The sequence below is a fragment of the Pollicipes pollicipes genome, unplaced genomic scaffold (genome assembly GCF_011947565.3).
Source record: "Pollicipes pollicipes isolate AB1234 unplaced genomic scaffold, Ppol_2.1 Scaffold_5724;HRSCAF=6776_pilon_pilon_pilon, whole genome shotgun sequence".
Taxonomy (NCBI): Eukaryota; Metazoa; Arthropoda; class Thecostraca; order Pollicipedomorpha; family Pollicipedidae; genus Pollicipes; species Pollicipes pollicipes.
In genome coordinates this window covers 18,025,500-18,051,440 of record NW_023596746.1, presented here as the reverse complement: position 1 = coordinate 18,051,440, position 25,941 = coordinate 18,025,500, and the positions used below count along the sequence as shown (strand labels likewise).

Here is a 25,941-nt window from a genome sequence, read left to right as displayed (position 1 = left end):
AGATTACAGAGATTCCTCTGGCCGATGTACGGCGGCAGCAGACGTGGGCGGAACTGCTCCGGATGCTGCGGACGGAGATTACAGAGACTCCGCTGGCCGATGTACGGCGGAATCAAACGTGGACGGGACTGCTCCGGATGCTACGGACGGAGATTACAGAGACTCCGCTGGCCGATGTACGGCGGCAGCAGACGTGGACGGGACTGCTCCGGATGCTACGGACGGAGATTACAGAGACTCCGCTGGCCGATGTACGGCGGAATCAAGCGTGGACGGGACTGCTCCGCATGCTACGGACGGATATTACAGAGGCTCCGCTGGCCGATGTACGGCGGCAGCAGACGTGGACGGGACTGCTCCGGATGCTACGGACGGAGATTACAGAGACTCCGCTGGCCGATGTACGGCGGAATCAAACGTGGACGGGACTGCTCCGCATGGCACAGGCGGAGATTACAGAGACTCCGCTGGCCGATGTACCGCGGAAGCAGACGTGGACGGGACTGTTCCGGATGCTGCGGACGGAGATTACAGACACTCCGCTGGCCGATGTACGGCGGCAGCAGACGTGGATGGGACTGCTCTGGATGCTGCGGACGGAGATCAGAGACTCCGCTGGCCGATGTACGGCGGTAGCAGACGTCGATGGACCTGCTCCGAAAACTGCAGAGGCAGCTTAAGTGGAATGACTGACTGACTGACTTCATTGACCAACACGGCGATGGGAGACCTGGATAGAGCCTGGGTGACCGATGCAGGGGTAACCGATATTAAAAGAATCCCACTGAGCTTAAGCACTACCTTGCAGGGAGAGTGGGAAAATATCCCTCCGTTGCAGAATTCGCAACGACCTCCGGTACCCATCAGGTGTTTTCACAGAGCCCAGCAGGCGGAGCGGATGGCAGGCTCATGCACACCTCTCGAATGGTTAGGACTAGTTCGGGGATCGCAGCTCGGATATCGACTCAGCGCAGCTGGTCCAGGTGTACATAACGGAGAAGACAGCGATGCATCAAAACAGGTTCCGAGCTATACCCAACCATTCTCTTCGACAGGCAACATCAAAGGATCGGACAGCAAAATCAGATAAAAAGAATGACAATACAACCACAGCAGAAGAAATGGTAGCCGGCTGACGCAGATCATAGCACAACGTCATTACCGTAACGGCAGTCAAACACAGCAACCAAGGCAAGCAGGGATCCGAGAAACCGAGGCAGTCGCTGTGACAGAGCGCGGGCAGCCCGCGGCGCCGTCAGCGAGCAGCCAGCACGCGCGCGCTGGCGGCGCCCGTGCCGCTCCGGACCGACTGGCAACGCGTCCGCCGTGTTCGGTGCCGGTCACTCGGCGGTGGCGTCCATCATGTGCAGCAGGTCCGGCTGGTCGCCGGCCGACACATCCACCGTCATGTCCTGCATGACCCGCTCCAGGTGTCGGCAGTGCTGGCGCGTGCCCACCACCGGCGCGCCGCCGTCCTCGGTCGGCTCCCTACGGCCAGGCAGCGCACGTCACACGCGCCGAGTGGGAGGGGGACAACCGGCGGCGGACGCCACAGACGACGCAACGGAAACGGAGACCGACGAGCCCAAACTACGGGCACGAAAGACAACGGAGACAACAGGGACAAGGGACAGCGCAGACAGGACACGGAAAAGACGAGCGATGCCAGGGGTGGTAGACAGCAGCACAAGCGGGACACGGAGGACACGAGCGATGTCAGGGATGACAGACGTCAGGGACGGCAGACGGCACGGACGAGACATGGAGGACACGAGCGACGTCACAGATATTAGACGTTAAGGACGTCAGGGACCGCAGACGGCGCAGACGGGACACGGAGGACACGAGCGACATCAGAGATGACTCACGCCAGGGACGTCAGGGACGGCAGACGGCGCAGACGGGACACGGAGGACACAAGCGATGTCAGAGATATTAGACGTTAGGGACGTCAGGGACGGCAGACGACGCAGACGGGACACGGAGGACACGAGCGATGTCAGAGCTATTAGACATCAGGATGTCAGGGACGGCAGACGGCGCAGACGGGATACGGAGGACACGGGCGACGTCAGATATATCAGATGTTAGGGACGGAAGACGGTGAAGCCACGACGCGACAAAGACGAGAAACGGAAAACAACAGAGAAGGGAGGCACGCACGTCAGTCGCGCGGCAGTCTCCAAAGACAGCAGACCGCTGTACACACGTCAGCGAAGGGAAAACGAAACCACATCCCTGCGACAGACAATCGCCTGCAGACACAGCCGGTGCACGGCACGGTCAGCAGACGGAATACGCACATGTCAGCGGATTCGGCAGCCTCGGGCGCTTTCGCCAGACCCCACCGGCCGTATGGGTCCGACCCCGCCGACTGACCCGGAGCCGGCGGCGGCAGAAGCAGCAGCAGCGGCGGCGACGGCGGCCGGGCCCGGCAGGCTCAGCCGGATCTCGCACTCCTTGGCGGCCGTCTGGCCGATCAGCTGCGCCAGCAGGTCGAGCGCCTGGGAGGCGCGCGCCGCCGGCGGGCCGTGCTCGGGGCCCGGCGGCGTGACGGTCGACGGCCGCGACCCGGACGGTGCTGCCTCCCCCTCTTCACAGCTGTATCTGCGCCACCAGGAGCCGTCGTCAGAGGGACGGCTCAGGAGATACGGCGCGTCAAGCCACACGTGACGCCGCTGACACTCAGTGCTGAAGCCGTTAGTTCCGCAGTGTGGCGGGAAGATGTACGCCACACTGAGAGTCGCCCAATTTCAGAAGTATACGGCTCGCAGCCCGCGGGCGAAACGCCTCACGGGGAGCAGAAGCCCCCCTCCCCCACAGACACGTGATAGATAATGACCATCCCGTGGGCAACGCGCACGAAAAGTGTCGTCAGTATCCAGCGTCAGCTGGAGACGGCCCCTTGCCGTCCGGTCCAGTCCGGTCCGGTCCTGTCCGAGAGCCTCCGCACGCACATATTGGTTCCGAGCTCCGTGCCGCGGTCGGCGTTTTTGGCGAGCGAGGCCGGCTTGAGCGGTGCGCTGAGCGCGTCCTTGAGCGGGAAACTGCCGGCGTCGCAGATCTCGCCCCGCTCGTCGAAGTAGCGGATCTCCCCCGGCATGGGCACACCTGCGGAACACGGGTGCGGCGTCGGGCCCCGCTCAGCTGCCGGCCAAGCCCACCACCTTGTCGCCCAATGTAAGCGCACCTGCCGCCTCAGACCAGGACGACTTCTGAGCACACTCAGACTGAAGGCGCTGATGCGATCTACACAAGTCTTACGTCAAGGGGCTCCGTAGAACAAACAATAAATCTGAAACAAACGCATGTGGACTACATAAGAACTCAAGCAGGACGTCGGGAATGTTTTTTTATTGGTCATCGCTACACACCGATCCCACAAAGCACCGCAAACAGTATCGCGGTTAACACCAAGCTCTGTTCTCCACATCAATGCACGACTATCCTTACCTTCAGGCAGAGGGCCGGAAATGTCGATAACGAAGTTGCCGTTCGGGTTTTGCCGTTTGTCCTTGAGGAAAATGGAGACCTTGACACGGTAGTCCAGAAAGAAGTTGAGGATCTCGTACCGAATGTCTTGCATCTCTCCGGCCGACAGATTACCGTAGCACTGTCAGGAGCCGAGGTCCAGTCACAGCCGGCGCGCAGCTTGAGAGGGAGCTTACGAGTTCTCCAGGCCCGAAGACATGCCAAAGCTCTCATGGTTAGTCTCCACGCCCCGCCCCCCCCCCCCCCCACACACACACGCGCGCACGCGCGCACGCACGCACGCACGCACGCACGCACGCACGCATGCACGCATGCCCGCACACGCAGGCACGCACGCACGCACCAACAATTAGACTCAACCGACGCTCTAGCCTCGGCAGACGCCAAAGATCACTACAGCAAACCGTGCGAGCATGTGCGGCTGAAATTGTCCCGATTTGGAACAGCCACAGAGCCTTGCCAGAACCTCCACAACAGACACAGCGTTAAACGAGTCATATTTCAGGCCACAATCTGTGCTTGTCGAAAAGCCGTGACCACGGTTTCCGGCACGACGCCCTCTGTCGCCGCTGCGGTGCCACGCAGCGTTCGTGGGCGTACCTGAACCAGCAGGTGGTAGGCGGCGTCGACCTGGCGCTGCACGCGCGGTGCCGTGGCGTACTCCGCCATGCGGTCCAGGTGGTTGAGCGTGACCAGCAGCAGCTGCTGCGGCGAGGCGCACTGCTCCACCTGGTACTTGAACACCATCACCATCAGGTCGTACAGCTGCGCCGGGCAGGGCAGGGGGGGGGGGGAGTTAGGCACGCCGGCGCCAGGCGGGACGGACCGCCGCCGCGCCCAGAGCGCCGGGACACTCGCAGCACAACCCCGATTCGCTTCAGCTAACCGGATTCAATACGCTGGCTCGCAAGACGCACCTCACATCCGACAGAATGAGACCGAGAAGAGGTTGAGACAGCCCATTTACTGTGTGGCAATGGAGATAAAAAAAAACAGCTTGCGTGCTGAATCTAGCGGAAATATCTATTGATAACTTTTGATATTCCAGTAAACAAACACACCCAGAAATTAAACCAACAGAGAAAGTGCATTTGAAAGTTGCCTGCGGCTGCGACGACCCCAGCCCGGCGTGACCGTCTCGCGCGGCAGGGGCCGGCTGGCGGCCGGGCTGCGTCGCCAGCCGCACCTTGTCCATGCTGGACTTGTTCAGCCGCATGATGGAGCTGTGCGCCAGCCGGTAGAAGATGGTGCGCAGGCCCTGCGCCGAGTACAGCGGCTGCGGCCGGAACAGCTCCTCCACAAACCGGCCCGTGTACATCAGGCCCAGGATGTCGTCCAGCACTGGCGGACAGCCGACGTCAGCGCAACCCGGGCGGAGCCTCGTCTGGCAACGCGCCAACGTCATCAGACAAATCTGTGGGGCTCAATGCGTCGGCACACGAGCCGGAAACAGGCCAGCTTCAACGCAGACTTTGATGCCTGTGTCTAGGTTCAATTGGAAGGCTGGTTAAAGAAGGCTGTTCATGGTCGCCGGCGCCTGCTTATGGCAGCTTAACTCCAGGAACCTGGTCGCATAAGGGAGCAGCACGCCAGTCGGTAGAAGATGGCGCACAGGCCCTGCGGCGAGTACAGCGGCCGCGGCAGGAACAGCTCCTCCACAGGAAGGAGCTGTGCTTTGAGGAAGTGCGGTTTTAAACAATCGCCTGATATTTGGACAAATATAAAGAACATTTCTTCAGCCTTTCAGTTCAGCTGTTCGAGGTCCCCGCAAAACACCCCATAAGATATTCGACCTGACGGTAAAAACTTATTTTGTTTCGTGAGCTTAACCTTACGGAATTGAGTGCATTAACCGCATTTTTTACTTAATTTGCACCTGTGCATTTAAGGACATGGCCGAAGAACATTTGCTCCCCTCTGTTCGATGAACTAGGCATGCCAAAAGCAAAAAGGTTATGTACATGAAAATTCGAAACTGTGTTATCCTCTCAGCTAAATTTACGAATCGCACTCATCCAACAAACACGCACGCACAGCAGATGGTTCAACCACAGCTACCATATAAAGCCCAGAGTTCCCCAACAACCGATATGATAGATTCTTCTAACCTTTCTCGGCTTTTCCCTGATGAATGTCTTGAGCTTTCAGTCGCTGGTCCAGTATGTATATCATCTCTCCTCCCATGTTGAGGAAGAGCAGGGGCATCGCCTTAAGTGACATCCTTCTGGAAGATTGCAAATCAGAAATTGTCACCCAATGCGAACGTGTTGAGATCTTGTATGGAGACTGTGGTATGGCAGACATGGACGAAGAGTTTGATAACAATGTCGCAGAATATTCGTTGATCGAACTGGCTCGGATCAAGCGGAGGTGGCAATATAAAACATGAACAAGTATGGAGTACTAATAATGGCGCTGATAGTTTGATAATTCGGTTCCAGCGTCAACAGCCAACATCATTTCAAACACCTTGTTGAGTGAGCAGGATGTAAATAAATCATGCCACGTGGCTTTTGGTTCCTAGCGGCCTCTGAACGCACAGAGTTCCCTTGGCCATTGACCTTGAACCCTGACATCTGACCTGTCCAGCCTATTTACTCGGCCCGAGGCACCCGGACGCTTAGATGACGACCGTCCGGCTCGATGCCGGCTGGTTGTTCCTGAGCGAGCAACAGGACGGGCAAAAGACAGAGACGAATACCCAAGCTTGGGGTGCAACAGCGTGAAAAATTGACATTCTGCCACCCACATGGCCGAACATCGGCGAGCATGGGCTCTATGGCGTTAGTGACCTCTCACCCCAACAAGAAGGAATGGTGCTGCAAGGAATTGAACCACTAAAACTACTGTTGGCATGTCAAAGCTTGCAGCAAAAAAAGAATCAGTTGGCAGGAAAAGTTACAAATGTGGACCATTTCAATGTGAGTTGCCACGATAACCATACCACAGCATCGCCTACTCGAGTGAGTGAAAACAGTGATAAATCGAGGCGTGAGCCCGAAAACCTACATGTGTGCGGAAAACCTCTTAAAGTTGTGGAGGGTGAGGGCGACGGTAAAACAGCCTACCAAGTGTGGCCGAAATCCGGAGGGAAATCAAATTTTGGTCTATGTCAGGTCAAGTCATCAGCCCCCACCCAAACCGATTTGAGAAAGTGACGCCCCTGTCCCGATCCCCCTGAAGTTGACGGCACATACGTGACAAAAACATGCTGGCATGCAGAAATTAGAAGGTGTGGGCGAGTTTTGCAAACAAAAATCCGGATTTTTTCTATTTGTCTGAGACTTTCTGTGAAAATAGCTCGATTTTATACATCCGAACCTCAAGCTATTTCTGTCCAAGTTGGTGGAGGATGAGGACGCAGTCTAGACTGCAGTCACAAGATGAGGACTGCAGTCCTAAAACTTCTTCCATCACTCCTAAGACATTTCCCCACCATTCCACAATACCCTGATGACATTTTCTTGTCCCCCACGATTTAAGCGGACAAAAAGGTGACATTGGTTTTGCAAACCAGACCACACTCGCGAAGAACTTCACAAGCTAGCTTTGACTTCAGCTTCAGCCCTGAGATATCAACCTCATGGGTCTGGTTTTGCCTTTAAATCTTCCATGCTCCAAGCTGCTGACAACAGCTTCGCGCACAAAAAATCGAGGCCACTAATTTCGGATTCAGCTTCGCGAACCACGTATTAAAGATACGCAGCTATCAGGTTTGTCTTCATTGCTGCAAACTGTAAAGCCATGAGCTTTGACTTGGACTTAAGCATTTTATTACTGCCTTGGCTTTTGATTCAACTTCGAAGCCAGAACCCTGGTGTTGTTCTCATGCTGGGTGACAAGGCTCAGTTACCCTGTGTTTGATTGTGTCGGATCTGTTTTTCAGCCAAATAATGCAAGCTTCTCACAAGTATGGCCACAGGCTCAAATTGACTGTCATTTGGCTGGACAAATTTGTATCTTCAACACCCCTGTGCGACCAGGTCAGTCAGACTTCTGGTGTATCTTTCCAGACAATGAGAACACCACATAACAGTTTTCAGTTCTAAGTTGCCTTTAGGGCTTTTGATCCATTCAGCAGCTGAGATTAAATGACATCACCTGCCCCTTACCCTTGCAAAAATGATAGGACATTATGGCTTTGAATCACTCATATGTGAAGCTGACCAAGGCTTCTCCCACACCAGTGCAGTGTTTGACCTAGCCCACTTCTGCTTGGATTGTTCATGTAAACTGGGTGGGGTCACATTAGAGAAGGTTGATTGCATGGATGTTATTTGAGAAATTGGATTCAGTAAGCTCATAAGATGCAGTTAGTTTGGACAAAGATTTTCAGCATCATAACTGCAGCTGTGTTACATCAAAGTCTTGACTGGAAGTTGTTCTGTTAGAAATTTTATATATTGACTGTTCCATTGAGGTTTAAGTATAGAACATTTTGGTGCACTCAATGCCTTCATTGGACTAAAAGTTCAATCTACATATATGTACATTCACTGAGCCAAATGCCCGCAAACATTGACACTCTGAATATGACACACATGTCCACCAAACTGATGTCAGGCCAAATTATGCTGATATGGCAAAAATTTAATGCCTGAGAAATATTTTGGATATTTTTGCTTGGAAGTATAACATCATAACCCATTGGATCATTGCCTCTTCATATGCTTTAAACAGTAACCATACACCAAGTTTGCAGGGTACCTTGATTTATAATGTGTCCTGATGTTATTGCTGCAATGTTAAGCAATTGCTGCAAAGCCAGATATCCATTAATGTGCTGATTTTCAGTCAGGCTTTAGGCTCACTAAATCCCAGAATCATACATATGACATTGGGTAATATTGGGGTTAAAGGGAACATTCCACATCTATATGGGCCTTTTAACTGAGATAACCATCTTAAAAACCTTTCAGTGCTGTTCACAATCCCACCTTTCTTAAGACCTCAAGACCCTTTAGTTTCTGAGCTGCATACACATGAAAATGGGGAATGGCATATTGGGAAAATTATTTCAGTCCCCTTGGCCATGTCATCATAAAAACTTCATTCAAATCCTGCAATTCCATGAGCCATACAGTGAGCAATGCCAATTAAAAATGTAACCATTAAGGCATTTCCCCCTGGTCTTCATGTCAGCAAGATTTTAAGATATGTGGCCCTCAATTGGCTCTCAATGAATGTTGTGTAAGGTATGATAACATTATCAAATTGTTACACCTTGGGGAGAATATTTGAAAAACAGAGAACTGTTGAGTCTAGAGCACTCTCTACTACTTAAAAGCATATCAATGGTTATAAGTGACCTTATTCCATCACATATCACATTTGCTTCATTACCTTCAACTGTGAAACATTCATTTTAATAGAATTCCATGGAAGCTAAAATGGTGCAATCTCAGAAGCACTTGAAGTCTTAAGAGTGATCATATCCCACCAAATCCCGGTGTGATAAGCCTGGAATAACTACCAATAACAGTGTGGGGTACGTCGTCCACCAGACGTATCGTACTGTTGGATGAGTGACGAACGATTGGACAACTGACCGATTCACAACATTGGTCAATGGTTCTCAGCTATTTATCTTCAAAGTTGATAACCTTCAATGCAAAAAATATGCATGAATAACAATATTACCTTCAAGAATAGCACCTCCCACAATCAACCCTCAACCATCCAGAATTGGTATTATATTGAAGATGCCTGAAACAAGCCATACAAATGACTGCGGTTCGCCGGAAATGTCTTAATGGTCCGGAGCGACCTCAAATACTGCCATTTCGGGGAGAGTTTGTTGTTTTTGATCGGAGTTTTAGGGCGCGCAGACTACTAGGTCATTTTGCGCCCTAACAGCTAAATGGCTTCCTACGAGTGTAAATGGCTAAAATTCCTATATCAGTCAGAAGTGAAAACCGCTGAGTCGTGACAGGGACGAGAGAGTCTTCACCAATGGTATCCGGTTAGGTGAGCCCATACAAATTGTTAATAATAACTTTTCCACAGCCTAAAAACTTCCTACACGCGGTATGAACTCTTCAGGCAGGTGTATATAAAGTGCAGAATTTAACATGCGATATGAACCTGAGCATATGTCCGATATATGGTAAGCTGTCACATAGTAAATCGGAGAACATCACGGACGGCGCCGCCGGGCTAATGTACCTCAGACGCTCGACGTGTGGTATGGGGCAGCATACGAGCACATGTTCCACTGTGAGCGAGGCGTTGCAGTGGCGACACCGTGGTAGTTCGTCGCGAAACAGTAGGTATCGATGCGTGGCATGCACATGGGCGATCCCCAAGCGACACAAAATAACTTCCTCCCGTCTAGACTTTCGATAGGATGACTGTCATTCCTGAACTTAATGGCCAAATGGCTTGATGCTTGGTGCTTGATGCTTGATGCTTGGCTTAATGGTTTTCAGTTTACTGGTGCCTTTTGCATCCCATGTGCTCTGCCATTCCAAGCGCAAAACAGTAGAGGTGGCTGAGTAAAGACCTGTAGCGGGTATCGGGAACGCTCTGCGACAGGGACGAAAAGTAACACGTTTTGCGGCAACGTCAGTCAGCTCATTTCCCGCAATGCCAACGTTGCTCGGAATCCAGCAAAGTACTATGCTCCTGCCAGCTCGACACAGAGAGTCGAGACGTAGTCAAATGTCCTGTATTAGAGGATTAAAACGCCCTGATGCCGAAAGGGCACTTACGGAATCCGACAAAATCACGTGCAGACTGTCTTTGATCGCGTCTATAAAGCAAAGCACCTTGATGATGGCCACAAGCTCTGCAATACACACGGACGCATGGGCTGGCAGTGTAAATGATCGCGTAGCAGGGCCACTCACAAAGGCGGAACCAACACCCGTATGCGTTTTGGAACCGTCAGTATACGTAATTCTGAACCTCCGATATGTTTCGACGTGTTTCAGAGCTGTTGATCTGGCAACACACGGAATCTTATTTTACTTCCGAACCTCCGACAATGAGACGTCGACGGTTGGCGATACTATCCTCCACGGAGCGGTTGGCAGGCTCCATGGGCGTGCCACACCCCGAACGCTTAAGCCACTCTCACGAAGAAAATTATGAAAACGCACACAGAACGGCGCCACACGCGATGTTTGTTCGCTTTGAAAAACATTAGATGTGTGGCATGAGAACACAGCGTCATGTGTTGGGTGGTTCGGGAATTGCGCGAGTTTGCAGGCGTACCGCATCCCCAACAACTTTTTTCGGGTAACCAGCGAAGGTGCGTTGGCTTCCACAAGCAAGCTGGCTGTCGGAGACGTACGACATGCACCGGTAATGATCCTCAACGCAGCATGATGGACCACATTCAATGTATGTTTTAGGGACTAAGAGGCGCGATCATACACAATATAAGTATAGTCTAGCTAGGCGCGTATCAGTGAACGGTATAACAAAAAAAGTGTTTTCCGATCTGCTCCGTAGGATGTTCGTGCCACGCATTTCAATATGTTCAGTGTCTTAAAACACTTGTCATGCAGAATTGTAAGATGCTCCTTGTAGGCCAAGCGCTTATCAAAATATAACCCTAAAAACCGTACGGCCGTATCGCAGGGGATCGGCTGTCCATAAAGCTTAAGCGCCATGTTGGGACACTGACGCCGGCGTCGACAAAAATGGACGGAAACTGTCTTCGAGATTGAAAACCGTAGCCCATTGAGTGTGCTCAACCTTTCTAAGCCAGTATCGGCGCGACATGGACGCTGTCGGGGAACTGCTGCACCAGATGGCGAGGTCATCAACGAAAAGCGCGCGACCAGTCGCCTGGGGAAGACTGTCCCCGACATCATTTATCATGACAGCGGACAACGCAACACTTAGAACACTGCCCTGGGGTATGCCGTTTTCTTGGGTGTATCTTTTCGAGCATATGGAACCAACACGGACTCGGAAGAAACGGTCAGCAAGAAAGTTCGCAAGAAAAGTACCCATAGCTCCGCGTATGCGATACTGGAACAGCTTCCGTAAGACGCCATATCGCCAGGTAGTGTCGTAAGCCTTTTCGATGTCGAATGACACACAAAGACAATCGTGTCTGAACCATTCGCTCCAGAAGTATGCATATAGAGAAGGTAAGGCGCAATTGGGCGCTAGTCCGACGGATCCATCCCATTGTTACCAGACTTCAGCAGTGGAACTATTAGCGAATCCCACCAAGGCGTCGGGAACTTTCCCGTCCCCCAGAACTGGTTGAATGCCACCAGCATAGCTTGTGTTGCTGTTGGTGGCAGTCGCTGAAGCATATCATTGGGAATGAAATCCGGGCTCTCCGCCACGCTGCGCAGAGAGTTAGTGGCAGACACCAGTTCCAGCATTGTGAAAGGTTTGTTATATGAAAGCTCTTCGGCTGTATGAAAGTTTATCTGAGCTGCTTCGCAACGAGCACGATGCCGTATAAAATCAGGAGTGGCAGTCGTTCGTCCGCAACGCTCCTCAAACGCACGACCCATTTCATTCGCCACATTAGATGGGTCCAGTATGTCCTGGCCATTCATACGAAGCACAGGGTGTGGCACTGGGGAGTGTTGGCCTGTTACTCGCTTCACCCGCGCCCAAACCACCGAAGCCGGCGTTTGGCAATTAAACTGGCCCACATATAAACGCCAAGACGTGCGCTTGGCCTCCAAGATAGTACGTCGGGCTGCCGCCCGAGCTCGTAGAAGGGCAATTAAGTTGTCCGCAGTACTGTGCCGATCAAAGTCTCGCAGGGCTTTTTTACGCGCACGTATAGCGTCGCGGCACTGGTCCGTCCACCACGGAACAGGGGGACGACGTGGGACACCGGATGTACGTGGTGTGCTTTCTTACGCCGATCGTAAGATTGTGGAGGTAAGTTCCTCTACAGATGCAGGCACATCCACCGAAGTGGAAGCCAACCTGGTTTCCACCCGTGCCCGAAATTCACTCCAGGCAGCCTTTCTAAGATTCCACAGCTGTGACCTGGAACCGAGAGATGCTCCGTTCCGGTAACGCAACCAGTTGGGGTAGTGATCACTTCCAAAGGTGTCAAAGTCCAACGCTGATGTCTGACCTGACGGCAGAGTCACGTGAGTTCGGGTCCCGGTGCTTAACACGCGCTCGGGTGGGGGGTCAAATTGACCCCCCCGCCCCCGAAGGTTTTCCAGAATGGTTTCCGAACGGCGCGGCGTAGCCGCGCCAAATTTTGCATAACTGTAAACAATGAAATAGCGGATCATTTGGGACCAAAATTTAGATGTACCTTGTAAGGTCGCTGACTTATGGCAGGTAAAAGTCAGACCACGGTCTCAGCGAAGGCAGTTTCTAGGGAATCCGTCAATCTGTATCCAACAACGGAGCGTTAGACGAAGTCATATACCTCTGAGATGCTTTCTAAGGCAACACAACAGTTGAATGAGCAAATTACATTGACCTAAGGTCAGGTATAAAGGTCCCACCAAGGTCAAACCAACCTGATTTGTTACTCTAGGCATGCTGTATGGGATAGTTTCTGGTGCTCATTTCGAGTTTATTTAAAGTAGGAACCGCATTAGACATCTTCCATAGACTTCCTAAAGGTCAGAATAGGGTCATTGACCTAAAATGACCCGGGTCAACATTTTGTTTTAGGACATACTGCCTAGTGTGATCTTTGTCGTTTAGTCAAATGCAAATCTCAAAGCAATCTGTATGGTTTTGGTCACTTTGACCTTAAAAATGTCAAACAAGGTCACTGACCTTGAATGAGAATGTGAGCCTTTGCTTAGAGCGGTTATCCAGGTTCTGGGGGCACTTTGGAAACCAACCTGGAACTTGACCTTGCTCGACCTTTTTTACACGAAAGTCATGACCTAGGAGCCTGAAACTGTGACCTAAGTGAGTTCACGTACTAGGTCAACATACCCTGTAAATTTGGTGTCTCTAGCGTCCTTAGTTCTAGAGATCTCAGTGGGGGGGGGTCAAATTGACCCTCCCCCACCCGAGCGAAGGGTATCTAGCCGGCCACCCGGGCGTGTGTTAAAAGACAGAGAGATTCATCTGCAAAAAGGTTTCGCAGTGCCTGCCGTGAGTGTTGGGCTGTGCGCAACCCCAAGATGTGTGGTGAGCATTGAAATCACCCAGCAAAAAAAGGGCGTGGGAAACTCGGCCACCAGAAGTACATTTCTCCCGTCGGAAACGGAATGCCAGGAGGTAAGTAAAGCGAGCAGACGGTTATTGCGCGACGCCCGAAAAGTACCTCGGCTGCGACAGATTGCAGGTCAGAATGTAAGACGGCGCGTTGGACCGAGGCACTGTAGTACTCAGCCAAAAAAACTCCGCCGTGTGCAGTTGAATCAGCTGGCATATCCCGACGCATTACGGTGTAGCTCGTGATACTGAACTGAGTGCCAGTTTGGTCTCCTGCAGGCAGGCGATGGCCGGACGACGCTGATTCAGAATGACTCTGAGATCGTGTAGACTAGTTCTCACGCCCCTGCAATCCTACTGTAAGATACCTGTCATAGAGCTAAGAAGTGAGGGCAGCCATCACACACCTAGCTCGCCAACACAACGCGCAGAATATCGCATCAAGACGCCTGCAAGGGGGCGTACTAAAAAAAGAGGTCAAAGTTACACTTTAAGATCCGCCACGATTTAAAGGAACTTGGCTGCGTCTGTTGCCGGACCGAACACCCCGGTCTGGAGATACGGTTCGGTTCCGTAGGGCAGTGCTCCACTCTGGGCCGAATCCTTGGGGCTTCCTCCGTCAGATGGAGACGGCCGGCCGGCTGGGGGGGGGGGGGGGGGGGGGAGGCGCTTTGTGCCAGCGTGCCCAATTTGGGTGGCGGATGGAGAGGACCCATGGATCGGGCCCTGCCAGGCATCTGAGGACCAGTGGAGGGCTCCACTAGTCTTCTGGGCGATTGGAGTACTGCTGCGGGGGGACGTACTCCTTGCCCACCTTTACTCCTCGTACTTCTTGCCCGCGAACACCGGTTCGCCCCCTTTGTCCATTCTTGTTCGGCCAAGCGCGCCTGCTTGGCATCGCGGACGCGCTTGTCCGCCTCGTGCCGCTCCAACGTTCCTATCGCCCGCCCGCATGTGTTCGCTAGTGGTGTCGGAGGTGACGAAGACAGCGGAGCACACGAAGCGGAGATGGAAGAGGGTGGCGAGGAAACCGACGCGGAAGTCGGTGGAGCCCACGGGCCACGGCCACGCCGGACCACCGTCCATCCCTCCTCTCCGGCAGGAGGCAACGGCCCCGAGGGAGTCGACAACACGGTGGGCGCCGACAGGCCCGGTGCCGGGAATGGAGCAGGGGGCTTAACCCGGACGCCAACGTCCGCTATAGACTTGTCGGCTGGCGAGGAAGGAGTTCGGACTGCCGGCTGCGAGTCCGGCGTATGTGCTGAAGGTATAACAGTAAGACCAAGCGCTCTCAAGAGTCCCACGAACCGAATGACAGTCATCTGCTCGATGACGTTGTTGTGCGGCAAAGCAGTTTTTTTCTTTCGACGCGTGCAAGAGGTTAGGATGACTCACGTCTATACAGGTATCTGGCCTCTTGGAAAAGATATGTCTTTGGACGTTTTTAACGAAAATGTCTCCTTTCCTCTGACGAAACGCTCGACATGTGCGGTAAAACACAGTGTGTGGGTGTTTGGTCCTTACCACAGTTGACGCAATAAGGCTGGTTAGCGATGCAGTTGTCGCTCAGATGGTTGTGGACGAACACTTGCTACACACTGGCTTATTGCGACAGTGGGGTTTCGTATGGCCGAACCGTTGACATTGAAAAACAGCGCATTGGGTTTGGGAACAAAAGAGCGGACATTCAAGCGGGCATAGCTCATACGGATATCTGATGGCAGGTCTGGGCGACTGAAAGTGAGAATGATATGGTTGGTAGGCATTCAGTTCTCCTCTCCTGACCGGGATCCTGCGCACGGCGGTATACGCCGAACTCCGAAAGCTCCTCGGCAATTTCGCTCTCAGTTACATCACGAAGACCAAACCAATTTACGACGCCTCTAGATGAATTTTTGTGTTGTGTGGTGTAATTGTCAAGGCTACGGTTTTGTCAAGTTTTCCGTTCTCATCAAGAATACTATAAATAAACTCCTTCGCTTCTAATGCAGCTTTGCCTCCAGACTACCGGCGAACTCCACCTCGATGTTGCCATCCCTCAGCTTGTCACATCTCGTAATGTCTCCAAACTTGTCACAGCCGTTCCGTCGTTGGAACGGTGACAGGGTGGAAAGCTTTACATCTCCGCTGGAGAAGATCAGAATCCGAGGATAAGGGGGGCCGACTACCCCTCGCACCCGGACCTCAGCGCTGTCCGACCTTTCGAGGGCCGGGTGTTCGTTGAGTTTTGGTAAGCCATGCGATTTCTACCAAGCATTCGGCACCGGGGCTCCCCACCCACCTCGGAGCCTAAATGGGGGACGTTCCAACACTTCCTCGGAGGTGGTCGCCGCCAGGACAACCCCGGTGCTATACAGGGCGAACGACGCATCCTACACGGCCAGGTGTAACCTGGAAGACCCCTTCCCGTCCTGACCGTGGTTCGGCGCCGCCGCCCCTTGACCCCTTAGGCCGCTGCGCGCGCTCAGGCGCCCAAACGGAGACCCGCACGGAACACCCAACCGTAGCGTGAGCGACAGGCCACTAGACCCATGTGGGGCGCAGGGGTCGGGGTCATGTGGGGCGCGGGGGCGCGGGGCGAAGGGGAACGGAGACCCCGATAAAACGACGATAAGGAGTGGAGAGTGGGCCGGATGCGGGAAAGCAAATAATAGGAAAGAAGCGGGCGGGGCAAGGAACGGGAGCTCACGTACCGGCAAGGTCGTTACGCCCTGAGACGAACAGCTTGCGTTGTCCACCCGTTACCGGAGCTGGGACCCGAGGGGACGCTAGTCCCCTACACCGGCCGAAGCCGGTGCCCCTGCGGGGAACGGGGAGAGTTTCAAACCCGCAAAGCAAGCATTTACTGGGAAGAAAATGCTGGTTGAAGTGCAAATATAATACAATTATTTGCTTTGATATAAGCTCCGAATTGTGTTTCTACTTTGAATGACCGCCTTAAACTGGGGGTTTCGGTCACTTTTAAACCGGAATTAACACGGTGCGCCAAAGCAGCCATCCGCCCGGGCCGTATACCATGAGTCAACTGCGATTATAAATATTTTCCCGGGCCGCCGTGTGATACCCCGTTAGGAGAGCCATCAAAACGTTCACGATTGCAGTGTTCAGTGCTAGGGGTGGATCTAGAAGAGGTGACCACGGGCCATGCATCCCCTGGGTCCCGAAGGGGCCTATAGACTCCGAAGGGGCCCATAGTCGACCGATCAGATGCATATTTTTTAAACATAAAACGCAATGAAAATGGACATCTTTGGATTTCCAGGCCAATAAGAACAGTTGCAAGCAAAAGTGAAGGGCCACGAGAAAAAGAGAAAACAATCTTCAGCGATTAAAAGTTGTTAATTGGAATTTGGGGTCTTATTACGCTGTCCAGGGGCCCTATGCTGTTTGCGGGGGACCTATATGCCCACTTGTAGGATCATTCTGATCGTTAAGGAGTCTTCCAAGTTAGCCTTGACTTCTTTACGGTTGCTCGGAGGGTCCTGCACTGTTGCTGTGCTCTTTTCGCTAGCGGGCCGGGACGCTCTTGTCAACCAGGGGCCTTCCACGGATTCTCCCATTCGCCCGAAAGGCTCTCTGTGGGGTAGAGCCTGGGACCCATATGTTAACCTGCCGATTCTCTGTTGCTCGGGGGCCCTTTACGTTGGTTTCGGTTCACCTACCGACACGCTCGCGATTTGGGCCCTCTGCATTGGTCTAGGACATTTCCAATTTTATGTCACTTGCCTACGGCCCTACGCTCTTGTCGGGGGCCCATCTGTTAACCCGCTTATGTACACTCAGTCGGTCGGGGCCGTTTAAATAGGGTTTTGGGTACCTTCTAATTGAATGGAGTGCCTGCACACTCGTCGGGGCCCCAACTTTTAACCTGCTCCGGCACACTGGATTGTTTCAGGGCCCTGCACATCGGGTATTTTAATGTAGGGACCTACGCCCTTGTCGCGGCCATCTGATAGCCTGATTGGATACTCTTGATAATTTGGGCGCCATCTACACGAGGCCTTGGGTACGTTTCATTTGCATTTATTACGCTCTTGTCGGGAGCCTATCTGATCAGCTGCTCGGGTGCATTCGATTGTTGGGCGACCTCTACGTCGAGTGTTGGGTACTTTCTGTTTGAATGGAGGGCCTTGCGCTATTGACTGGGCCCTATCTGTTAACATGCTCTGGAGCACTCGAGCATTCGGAGGCCCTCAAAATCGTGTCATGGACATTTTATATTTGAACGGAAGGCGCTACGCTCTCGTCGGCGGCCCCATCTGCTAACATGCTCGGGCACACTCGGTCGTTCGGAGCCCCCCCCCCCCCACATTGTGCCTTGGATACTTCTATTTGAATGAATGGCCCTACGCTCTTGTCGGTGACTCCATTTGTTCACATCCTTTGAAGTTAGGGCCCTGCGCTCCTGTCGGGGACCACCTGATAATCTGCTCGGGTACATTCCGTCTTTCGGGGGGCCCTCTGCACAGGGTTTTGGGTTCTTCATATTTGAATGGAGGACCGTGCGCTCTTGTCAGGCCACTTCCGGTAAACTGCTGTGGTGCATTCCATCGTTCGGGGGCCACTTACATAAGGTCTTGAGTGCTTCCTTCTTGAGTGGAGGGCCCTACGTTCTTGTTAGAAGGGTTAACTGTCTTGTCTAACTTGTCTGTTAACTTATTTGGACCCACTCGATCATTCGGGGGCCCTCTACATTGGGTCTGGGGGACTTCTCATTCGAGTGTAGGTACCTACGCTCTTCACGTGGGGCCCTATATAATAATCTGCTCGGGAGCTGACCTGCGCTTTTGTCAGGAGCCCCATCTGTTACCTGCTCGGGCACACTCGACCATTTCGAAGCTCTCCATGCTGTGTTTTGGTTACTTCTTATTTGCATGGATGGCCCTATGTTCTTGGCGGAGCCCATCTATTAAGCTGCTCGGACCGGTGGTGGATACAGATGGGGAGGGGGGAATACGCGGGACCATGCCCCCCATGAACCATGCCGAGGGGACCTAAAGGATCCAACGGGGCTCAACCGGCCGAACGGGCGCAGTTTTATAAGAAAACATTACACACAACGCAGTTCGACGTATTGGACCCACATATGAGCTAGCCATGTACTAGCCAGTGAATGTTCGCGTAGCTTGGCGAGCGCCGCTTAGAGGTGCTCGCGTTCCTCTCCTCCTGCCCCAGGCGCCCCATGCGGGGGACGCGGACGCGGCGGCCAGGAGAGGAGGCAGTAACAGGGAGAAGACCGAGAGCCGCCGGCGCGGGGACGGACGTGCCCACACACGCAGGCGCTCACACAGGTGCCCACACACACAGGCGCTCGCGAGCGCCTGTGACGAGCGTCAAATACAGCGGTGCCTTCGGACGTACTGTACCAGCGGACCGGCGGGACAGACTGTGACGAGCGCCTGTGACGAGCGTCAAATACAGCGGTGCCTTCGGACGTACTGTATCAGCGGGCCGGCGGCGAGGCACCAAAACAGCAGAATTCACACAAACATGTCTCTAATGTATCGCGTAAAATCGCGCGCTGACCCCTGCCTCATTGCTCTAGGCGTTTCGATGAACAGTCTGCAGGGAAGTAGCCGATTAAGGGATGCTGTGCGGCATGAATGTTATTCCACGAGGCAGAACGTCTCGTAGTCAGGTCCGTGTTGGAAGTAATTATATCTCCCTTGCATAGTTCACATATTGGGCGTAGCGTGGAGGCGACTATGAATTTTACACGAGTTCAATGAAATGCATTTTGATACAACGGTCCAAATGCGGCACGGGTGCTTAACTCAATGACTGCTCGCGGCTAACGACGGAGGTAGTCCTGCGCGCCACATAGGCAAGGGCTCCTCACGGGTAGCCGCAGGAGTATTGTGAGCCGATGATAAATGCTCCTCTTTAATATGACCGGTGAAAAAACATGCATGAGACGCTGTGAATGTACCGACGCTAGTTGCGCAATCCCAGCAAAGTGACGTTTGCTGCCCATATTCGGACGAAGGCATCTGTTTCGTAAAACCCTGTACAGTCGGTGAGCCAAAGTGTTCGTCACAGTTTGCAGTCGCTCCCAGATAGCCAGCTTATGACAGGGAATTGCTGGATGATGATTACCTGCGAATCAATACAGTGGGCCAATTAGCCAACAGCCGCCCTTTACGATGGCATGTATAATTGATCCGAGCAAATATAGTCATTGCTGGTTGACGCATTTCTCCCAAGGGCCTTTTCTTTTGTGGGTTTGATTATTAGTGAGTACAGTCATTATCTCCAGAAGTGTATTCATAGCATTACGCATTACACTGTACCTCGTGTGGGTACGTAACTTCAAAACCACACAGGAACTTCGTCTGAATTATTGAGTTAATCACGGCGCTTGTTGCTTTTATGCGAGATGGGCTTTGGGCATCTCGTGATTGCCGTTTGGCGTCGGTGAGAAATTCGTCGAGTGAGCATGGTATCACAGTACGTCACTGTTCGGTTGCGTCATCGCACTTTGCACACCATTGATCCAGAGTCGATTGACGGCTGTCATGTCTGGAGATCATGCTCACGAGCTCAAGATGTGAACGTCTCGGTCATTATATTGTTCTTGGTCTTGCTCACCGCATGATTCATGGAATGTCAGGATTTGAATGAGGTTATTATGCTGTCATGAATGCCAAGATGACTTTGAAGTACTCCTCCCGAAATATTCTCCCCTATCTGCGCGGACGTGTAGCTAACAACTAGAGGAACTTAGCTCTTTAGGAGGGCAGGATTATGAACAGCACCGGAAGGTCTTCAAGAAGGCTGTTTCAGTTCAAAACCCCATGCAAATGTGGAACGCTCCCTAGAAACCGGATAAAAAGTTGCACTAATCCGACAAGGGTGCTCTTCTGGAAGCTGGTAGACATTAGCAACGCTCTCGAGTGCACACAGACACAGTATTTGCGCGCAATTATAAATATTTTTCCCTGCTCAAGCATTAGTAATTTTGATGTCGATCGACAGCGATAGTTCTCCAACATTAATACCGTGTGCACCTTGTTGCGTCCGCCGTGCACGACTAAAAGTATCTGGCATTGAGCGCAATAACTTTGCAAATCGCCTGTGCGGCCAACCACCAGGATGGAGTACAGTTGCACAAAATTCAAGGCCGTATAAGATGATATACTTTGCATTTTTTTGCAATTAACCATTACAATGAAATTGGTGTGGAAACTATGACATTGACAGGTAACTTAGACCAACACTAGCCTGGACATCAGAATGAAAATCACCGTGGGATGCTTGCAAATTATAAGGATGAACATAGCCAGAGATGATCCAAACGCCAAAAAGACCGCATCCAAAGAACTCCATCCCAGTCATTACAGTCGCAAAAACATCACATAACTCCATTGTCTCTGCGAGCTTATATTCACCAAAGTCGTTAAATTCAAATCGGGATGGAAAGTGCCAGGGCCTGCGCAGGACCTGGGGTGCTAGGGAGGGGGATGAGCCATTCAACTTTCTTAAAACTAAGCATTGGCTCCCCATGACGGCTGACTGAAAAGAAGAAACCAACAGGGCTTTCCACCGACTTAGCAGAGCTTGCGGTGCCCCTGAGCCTATGCGGAAGCCGGCTTGCATAAAACGTTGAGCGCTGATCGCAAATCGTTTTTTGCGATGTTAAGTAGTACAGTGTCACAAGGAGCTGTATGAAGAAGGAAAGCGTATCTTTTGTCGTGGTCGTGGCCAAACACCCTATGCCTAGGGTTGGACTGCATGAGATTACTGGACCGCTCTGCCATTCAAATGTTTAACCAAGCAGCGCTTCCTCTTCATGCTGACAGGCTGATAAAAAATCCGGGGCCGTGTTCGATCTCTCGTCAGCATGTTTGTCAGCACCAACCATGGGTCAGTATTCGCCCTACATCACGTCATGTGAATACAACGTCACGTGGCCTGTGACGTCACGCGCCGGCTGACGATGATGCCAGCGCCGCATTCGGTCTGTCGTCAGCACTTTTGCCAGCACCAATCAATGCTCAGTACCCGCCCTACGTCACGTCACGTGACCACAAAGTCACGTAACCTGTGATGTCACGCGCCGGCTCACGACGATACCAAATTTTACTGCACGGCGATATACGGCGGACGCTTACGACGGTCAGCAACCGATGATGCCGTGGAACGCACGCGGCGGAACGACAGTGTCCCATTGACATAGCGATATATCGTAACTGTATGCTCAAAACACATAACGAATACACCAATGTACTCAAAATGGAACAAGATACACGTCTGTTAAGGTTTTTGGCGCTGCAAAAAACTTCATTGTATACATAATGCTGCAAAGATGGAAAGGTGCGATTTTCTGGAAAGTTCTACCTTTGACATGCCATAATGGGCTCAGTTATAAAAACCAGCTTAAAAACTATCACCAAAACGCGAGATTTTGTTGAGACCAAACCACTGGTGTTTTTTCGCCAATTATAATTGGAAATGCGAGTGAGGTCGCATCCTCCGCCTATAAGTCCGTGTTAGGAAAGCGGCGAACCAGGGCGAGGATCAGGGGCCCTTCTTCTGATTTGATGGAAATGCATACAAGAATCGCGAACACCGTCAACACGCGCGTTGTCCACCGATGGCTTTCGGCAGCGATCCTCTTGTAACTAGGTCCACCTGCCGAGGGCATATTTTAGGCATAGTCGCTCAAGTACCCGGGAGCCGTATTGCCAGCAGAACACATTCCACACATGTCAGCTCAAAACCCTGAACAAGCCACCTTTCCAAAAAGCGATGGTCGTGTAAAAGCTCCCATTTTAGGGATGCATGGAAACAACCGCAGTACCAGCAGCCTTCTTTTGCAGAAGGGCAGAATAATGCGCGCTAATAGTGTCACCAGCAATAATGCGTTTACACGTTAACCAGCGATGGATGCCACGGTCACAGCGGAGCGATAGATGGTCTTCTGTTAAGGAACCATCCTAGCTGCTTGAAGTTCCTCGTGGTGACCCATGCTAAGGCTTGAGGCTCAGCCCTGGTCGAATTTAGGCCAGCGGCGTTTTAAAGCATCTGACTCCCCTCGCCAGATCAGGTAGGGTGGGTGATAATCTTCTCGCTTACGACAGGCCTCCCCAACCCTTCGCTGCGCAAGGCGGGGTACTGCACAGGGCGCCGTGCCTGGAACGATCGCGTCAGCCCCCGTGTGTTGGCCAAACGCCATGAACAGCATGCCTGCCAGACGCATGCAGTAGGAATGATATTGGGGTTAAAGTTTTCTTTGTTGCTCGGTCAGATCCTGTCAAATCGAAGCGATAAGACTTAACATGCGACTCTTCTATAAATTATGGACCGATTCGCAACAAATTTTGCGCAAACGCGGGCATTGGCTCATTCAAGATTGGTGAATTTTGCTACCTTAAATATCCAATGTGATGTTTATCAAACGTGCGAGAAGATAAACACATCTTATGTGTTTATAATGCATTTGACCCTCTAACGTTTGAGAAGATCAACACATTATGTGTTCATATACGTACCAGTTCATCTCAGCATATTTCCATTGCATCTCAGCTTGAAAGGCTTGATCAATTTCGTTCGGCATTCGTTGACTCTTCTTTGATTGCCAATGAACTAGGAATAATAATCACGGAGATTTGAAGTTAAGTTGTGGCGTTCTTTCATAGAAAGCACATCAAGCAAAGGCAAAAAGTTAAATCACACTTTTCTGTTGTTTAAAGAAAATTTGCGGGGCTCTATAAATCATGTTACCAGGTTCGTGTATTGGGTTGTATTTTACGGCAGTGCCAATACCTACTATGCTGCTGAAACGCACTAATACAAATCACTTTATCATTTGTAGTCTCATAGACTTAACACTGGCTTTGCTTTTGGAAACCTAGTTTTCTGTGGCGACTAGCCGAATTTTGGAGCTATTGCAAAAATTTGACAATGGCTGGAAAGGTCGGTGCAGGTTCCTCATTCCGTATGCGCTACCTGTGAGTGCCGAAAGTGCAGTGGTAAGCGCGACTGGTAAGTTCCTGCGCGTCCGAGAAACCAGGGGTACGGCGTTCGAGACCCCGCGGCGCCCGCCCTTCTTGCCAGGGTGAGAGGCTGGTGACGCCATGTAGTCTCAGCAGCTGAATGGGTCGTAAGAGAACAGTGACGACGGTAGTAACCTATAATTTATCCTAATGTACACAAAAGCGTGATACTTTTGTTTCAAGTTGAAGTCATCACTGTGCCATTTTTTATAACTTCCCAATTTTTACGCAACTTCAACTTTACTCTCCAACTTTTCTCAACGACCAAATTTTTCAGCCTATGGATCAATACGTTGAAAATGAAACAACGATTAACGAACAGTGCTGAGCAGCCCGTCCAAATATGTGCTAACTGCGTGTCGACAAGTAGCAATCAAAGGAACTTTTTAAAGCTGCTTGCCTTTTTTGGTATAGTCTCTTAATGTTGTTTCTTGGTTAACTCAGTTTTGGAACGAGACAATCACTTGAGGTTCATGGTAGCTGATAAATGCGAGCAATGTCTATGTTACTTAGGAAACACAGCAACAAGTTATATCGCATCATATAGTAATGTCGAACTGAAGGTGCAGAGATCGCCGGAAATGTAATTGGCTTGTGTTGCCTTAAGTTTATGCTTAATATAATGGCAGTTGGTATGACATTGTTCGTCGCTTTCTACATCACGTGACATTTCATTTTCCTCAAATGCACGGCTAAAAGCACTGTATGTCGGAGTTCCGTAGACCTATTTAGATGCTAAACACTTCAGGTGGAATATTTGGAGCACGTGTTTCTCTAATGAGCCGATGACTTTGACTTCTAACATTATAAAAACACTTTAAAAGCTTCCAACACCATAGAAAAGAAAACGAAAAGAGTAATTTCCTCTTGAAATCTTACCATGTGGCACAAGTCTCGCTGCTTTTCATTTTCGCACCTGAACGTCAAAAATTGGCCTGTTTGTGCTACCCTACTAATGCAACCCCACCTAGCTTAAACCGTCGACGTGCCACTTACTTTTCACAACCGACTTCTTGCAGTCCGTCAAAATTTTGTGGTAAATCATTGACGGTAAGTGGAAATCAACGCATTTTTCGCGTTGCATGGTATATTTTGATATCAAGTGATAAGGTATGATTAACGTCTTAACTCGGCTTTTTATTAGATGGAATGACGCAAGTGGTTTCAATCAAAGGACAGTACAAAACGCTATCTTTTGTAAGAAGCATGACTAGAAATGTTGGATGATTTGCTTTTCGATATTCAAAGGACCTATAAAACACGCTTAAAATGCCTTCAACAGTTCTGACTAATGTCAGAATGTGAAATCTACCACAACAAAGCATGTGAGTATATTATCGTGCTTTACCTTTTGTCACACAATGTCATGCACGTAACATGATGAGTCAACTTCCAGAAATATGGCTCTGATCGCCTCATTCCATTTTAGAGTAATTTTGGGACCATGAATGTTGCTTAACCAATAGGTTAATTTCCAAATCATTTTTTCGAGGTAGATTGTGCAAGACAAGGCACATCATTCCAGACTAGACGTCCAGGAACGACCGGGATCATAATCTTTCAGAATAAACGCTTCAGATGACCATTGTACGCGAATTTTGTGTTTTGCCCGCATCTGATTTTGAGAGTTACCACAAAGGTGATGATTTTATCCTTCTCGGCGGTGAATTTGTTCTCGCTCGGAAAGTCGACGCGGTACATTCATCCTCAATTTAATATGCCCCTTCATGGCAATTCCGGTTAAGCTATGGTCATGAAATTAACCAGTAGTACTAGTTCGATCCATTATGAATACAAAGTTTTGGGGACCGGAATCAGCAAGCCGATATGATATCTTATCTCTGTTCATTTCGTATATAGGCTTCTGTTGAAACGTAGGATTGGAACCTTAATTTAAGTTAGCAGGGGAAGGGCTCCTGGTCAACGGATCTACTCTTCTTAATACGTAGATAAAATACGTAATGCGTGTTGAAGATTAATTTAAGTTAGCAGGGGAAGGCTATTGGTCAACGGATCTCCTCCTCTTAATACGTAAATATGCGAGACGCTAGAGTCTAATTTTCTAAAACGTTTGAAATAGTTCAGTTATGGACCGAGCTGCAGTCAAAAACTAACTTTCACGTAGCACTATGGGAAAACGTTTCTTTCGTGTTATACATACGTAACGAAGCCTGAAGGCTTACAACCGGCTCTCCAATATGCCCATTATTGCTTGCAATGTGCTCGGCCCATTGTGACGAGAGGGGCGCTTCATGTTGATATCATGATATTGGAGATGGGTGGCCGGTCCCAGATAATTACCAGTGCCAGACATGCACTGTGATCTAGTTTCGTGAAG

The 25,941-nt window shown here is 51.0% G+C and overlaps 1 protein-coding gene across 1 annotated transcript; it reads right to left on the bottom strand.

Annotated features, from left to right (window-relative positions):
* Positions 1-1,340: 1,340 nt before the first annotated feature.
* LOC119102758 (protein OSCP1) lies at positions 1,341-9,177 on the bottom strand. Its single transcript, XM_037226214.1, has 9 exons — positions 9,133-9,177; positions 5,601-5,716; positions 4,679-4,833; positions 4,093-4,257; positions 3,454-3,613; positions 2,958-3,111; positions 2,421-2,607; positions 2,164-2,180; positions 1,341-1,488 (listed from the first exon to the last, which is right to left on the bottom strand). The coding sequence occupies exons 2-9, from the start codon at positions 5,710-5,712 to the stop codon at positions 1,341-1,343; spliced, it is 1,098 nt and encodes a 365-aa protein (XP_037082109.1). The 5' UTR covers positions 5,713-5,716; positions 9,133-9,177.
* Between the last annotated feature and the right edge of the window lie 16,764 nt (positions 9,178-25,941).

Coding starts and splice junctions, on each gene's coding strand:
- LOC119102758 (XM_037226214.1), bottom strand. CDS start 5,712: ATGTCACTTAAGGCGATGCCCCTGCTCTTCCTCAACATGGGAGGAGAG. Junction 3,614..4,092: donor CCTACCACCTGCTGGTTCAG/GTACGCCCACGA, acceptor GGCTCCTGACAG/TGCTACGGTAATCTGTCGGC. Junction 3,112..3,453: donor TTCCGGCCCTCTGCCTGAAG/GTAAGGATAGTC, acceptor CGTGTTCCGCAG/GTGTGCCCATGCCGGGGGAG.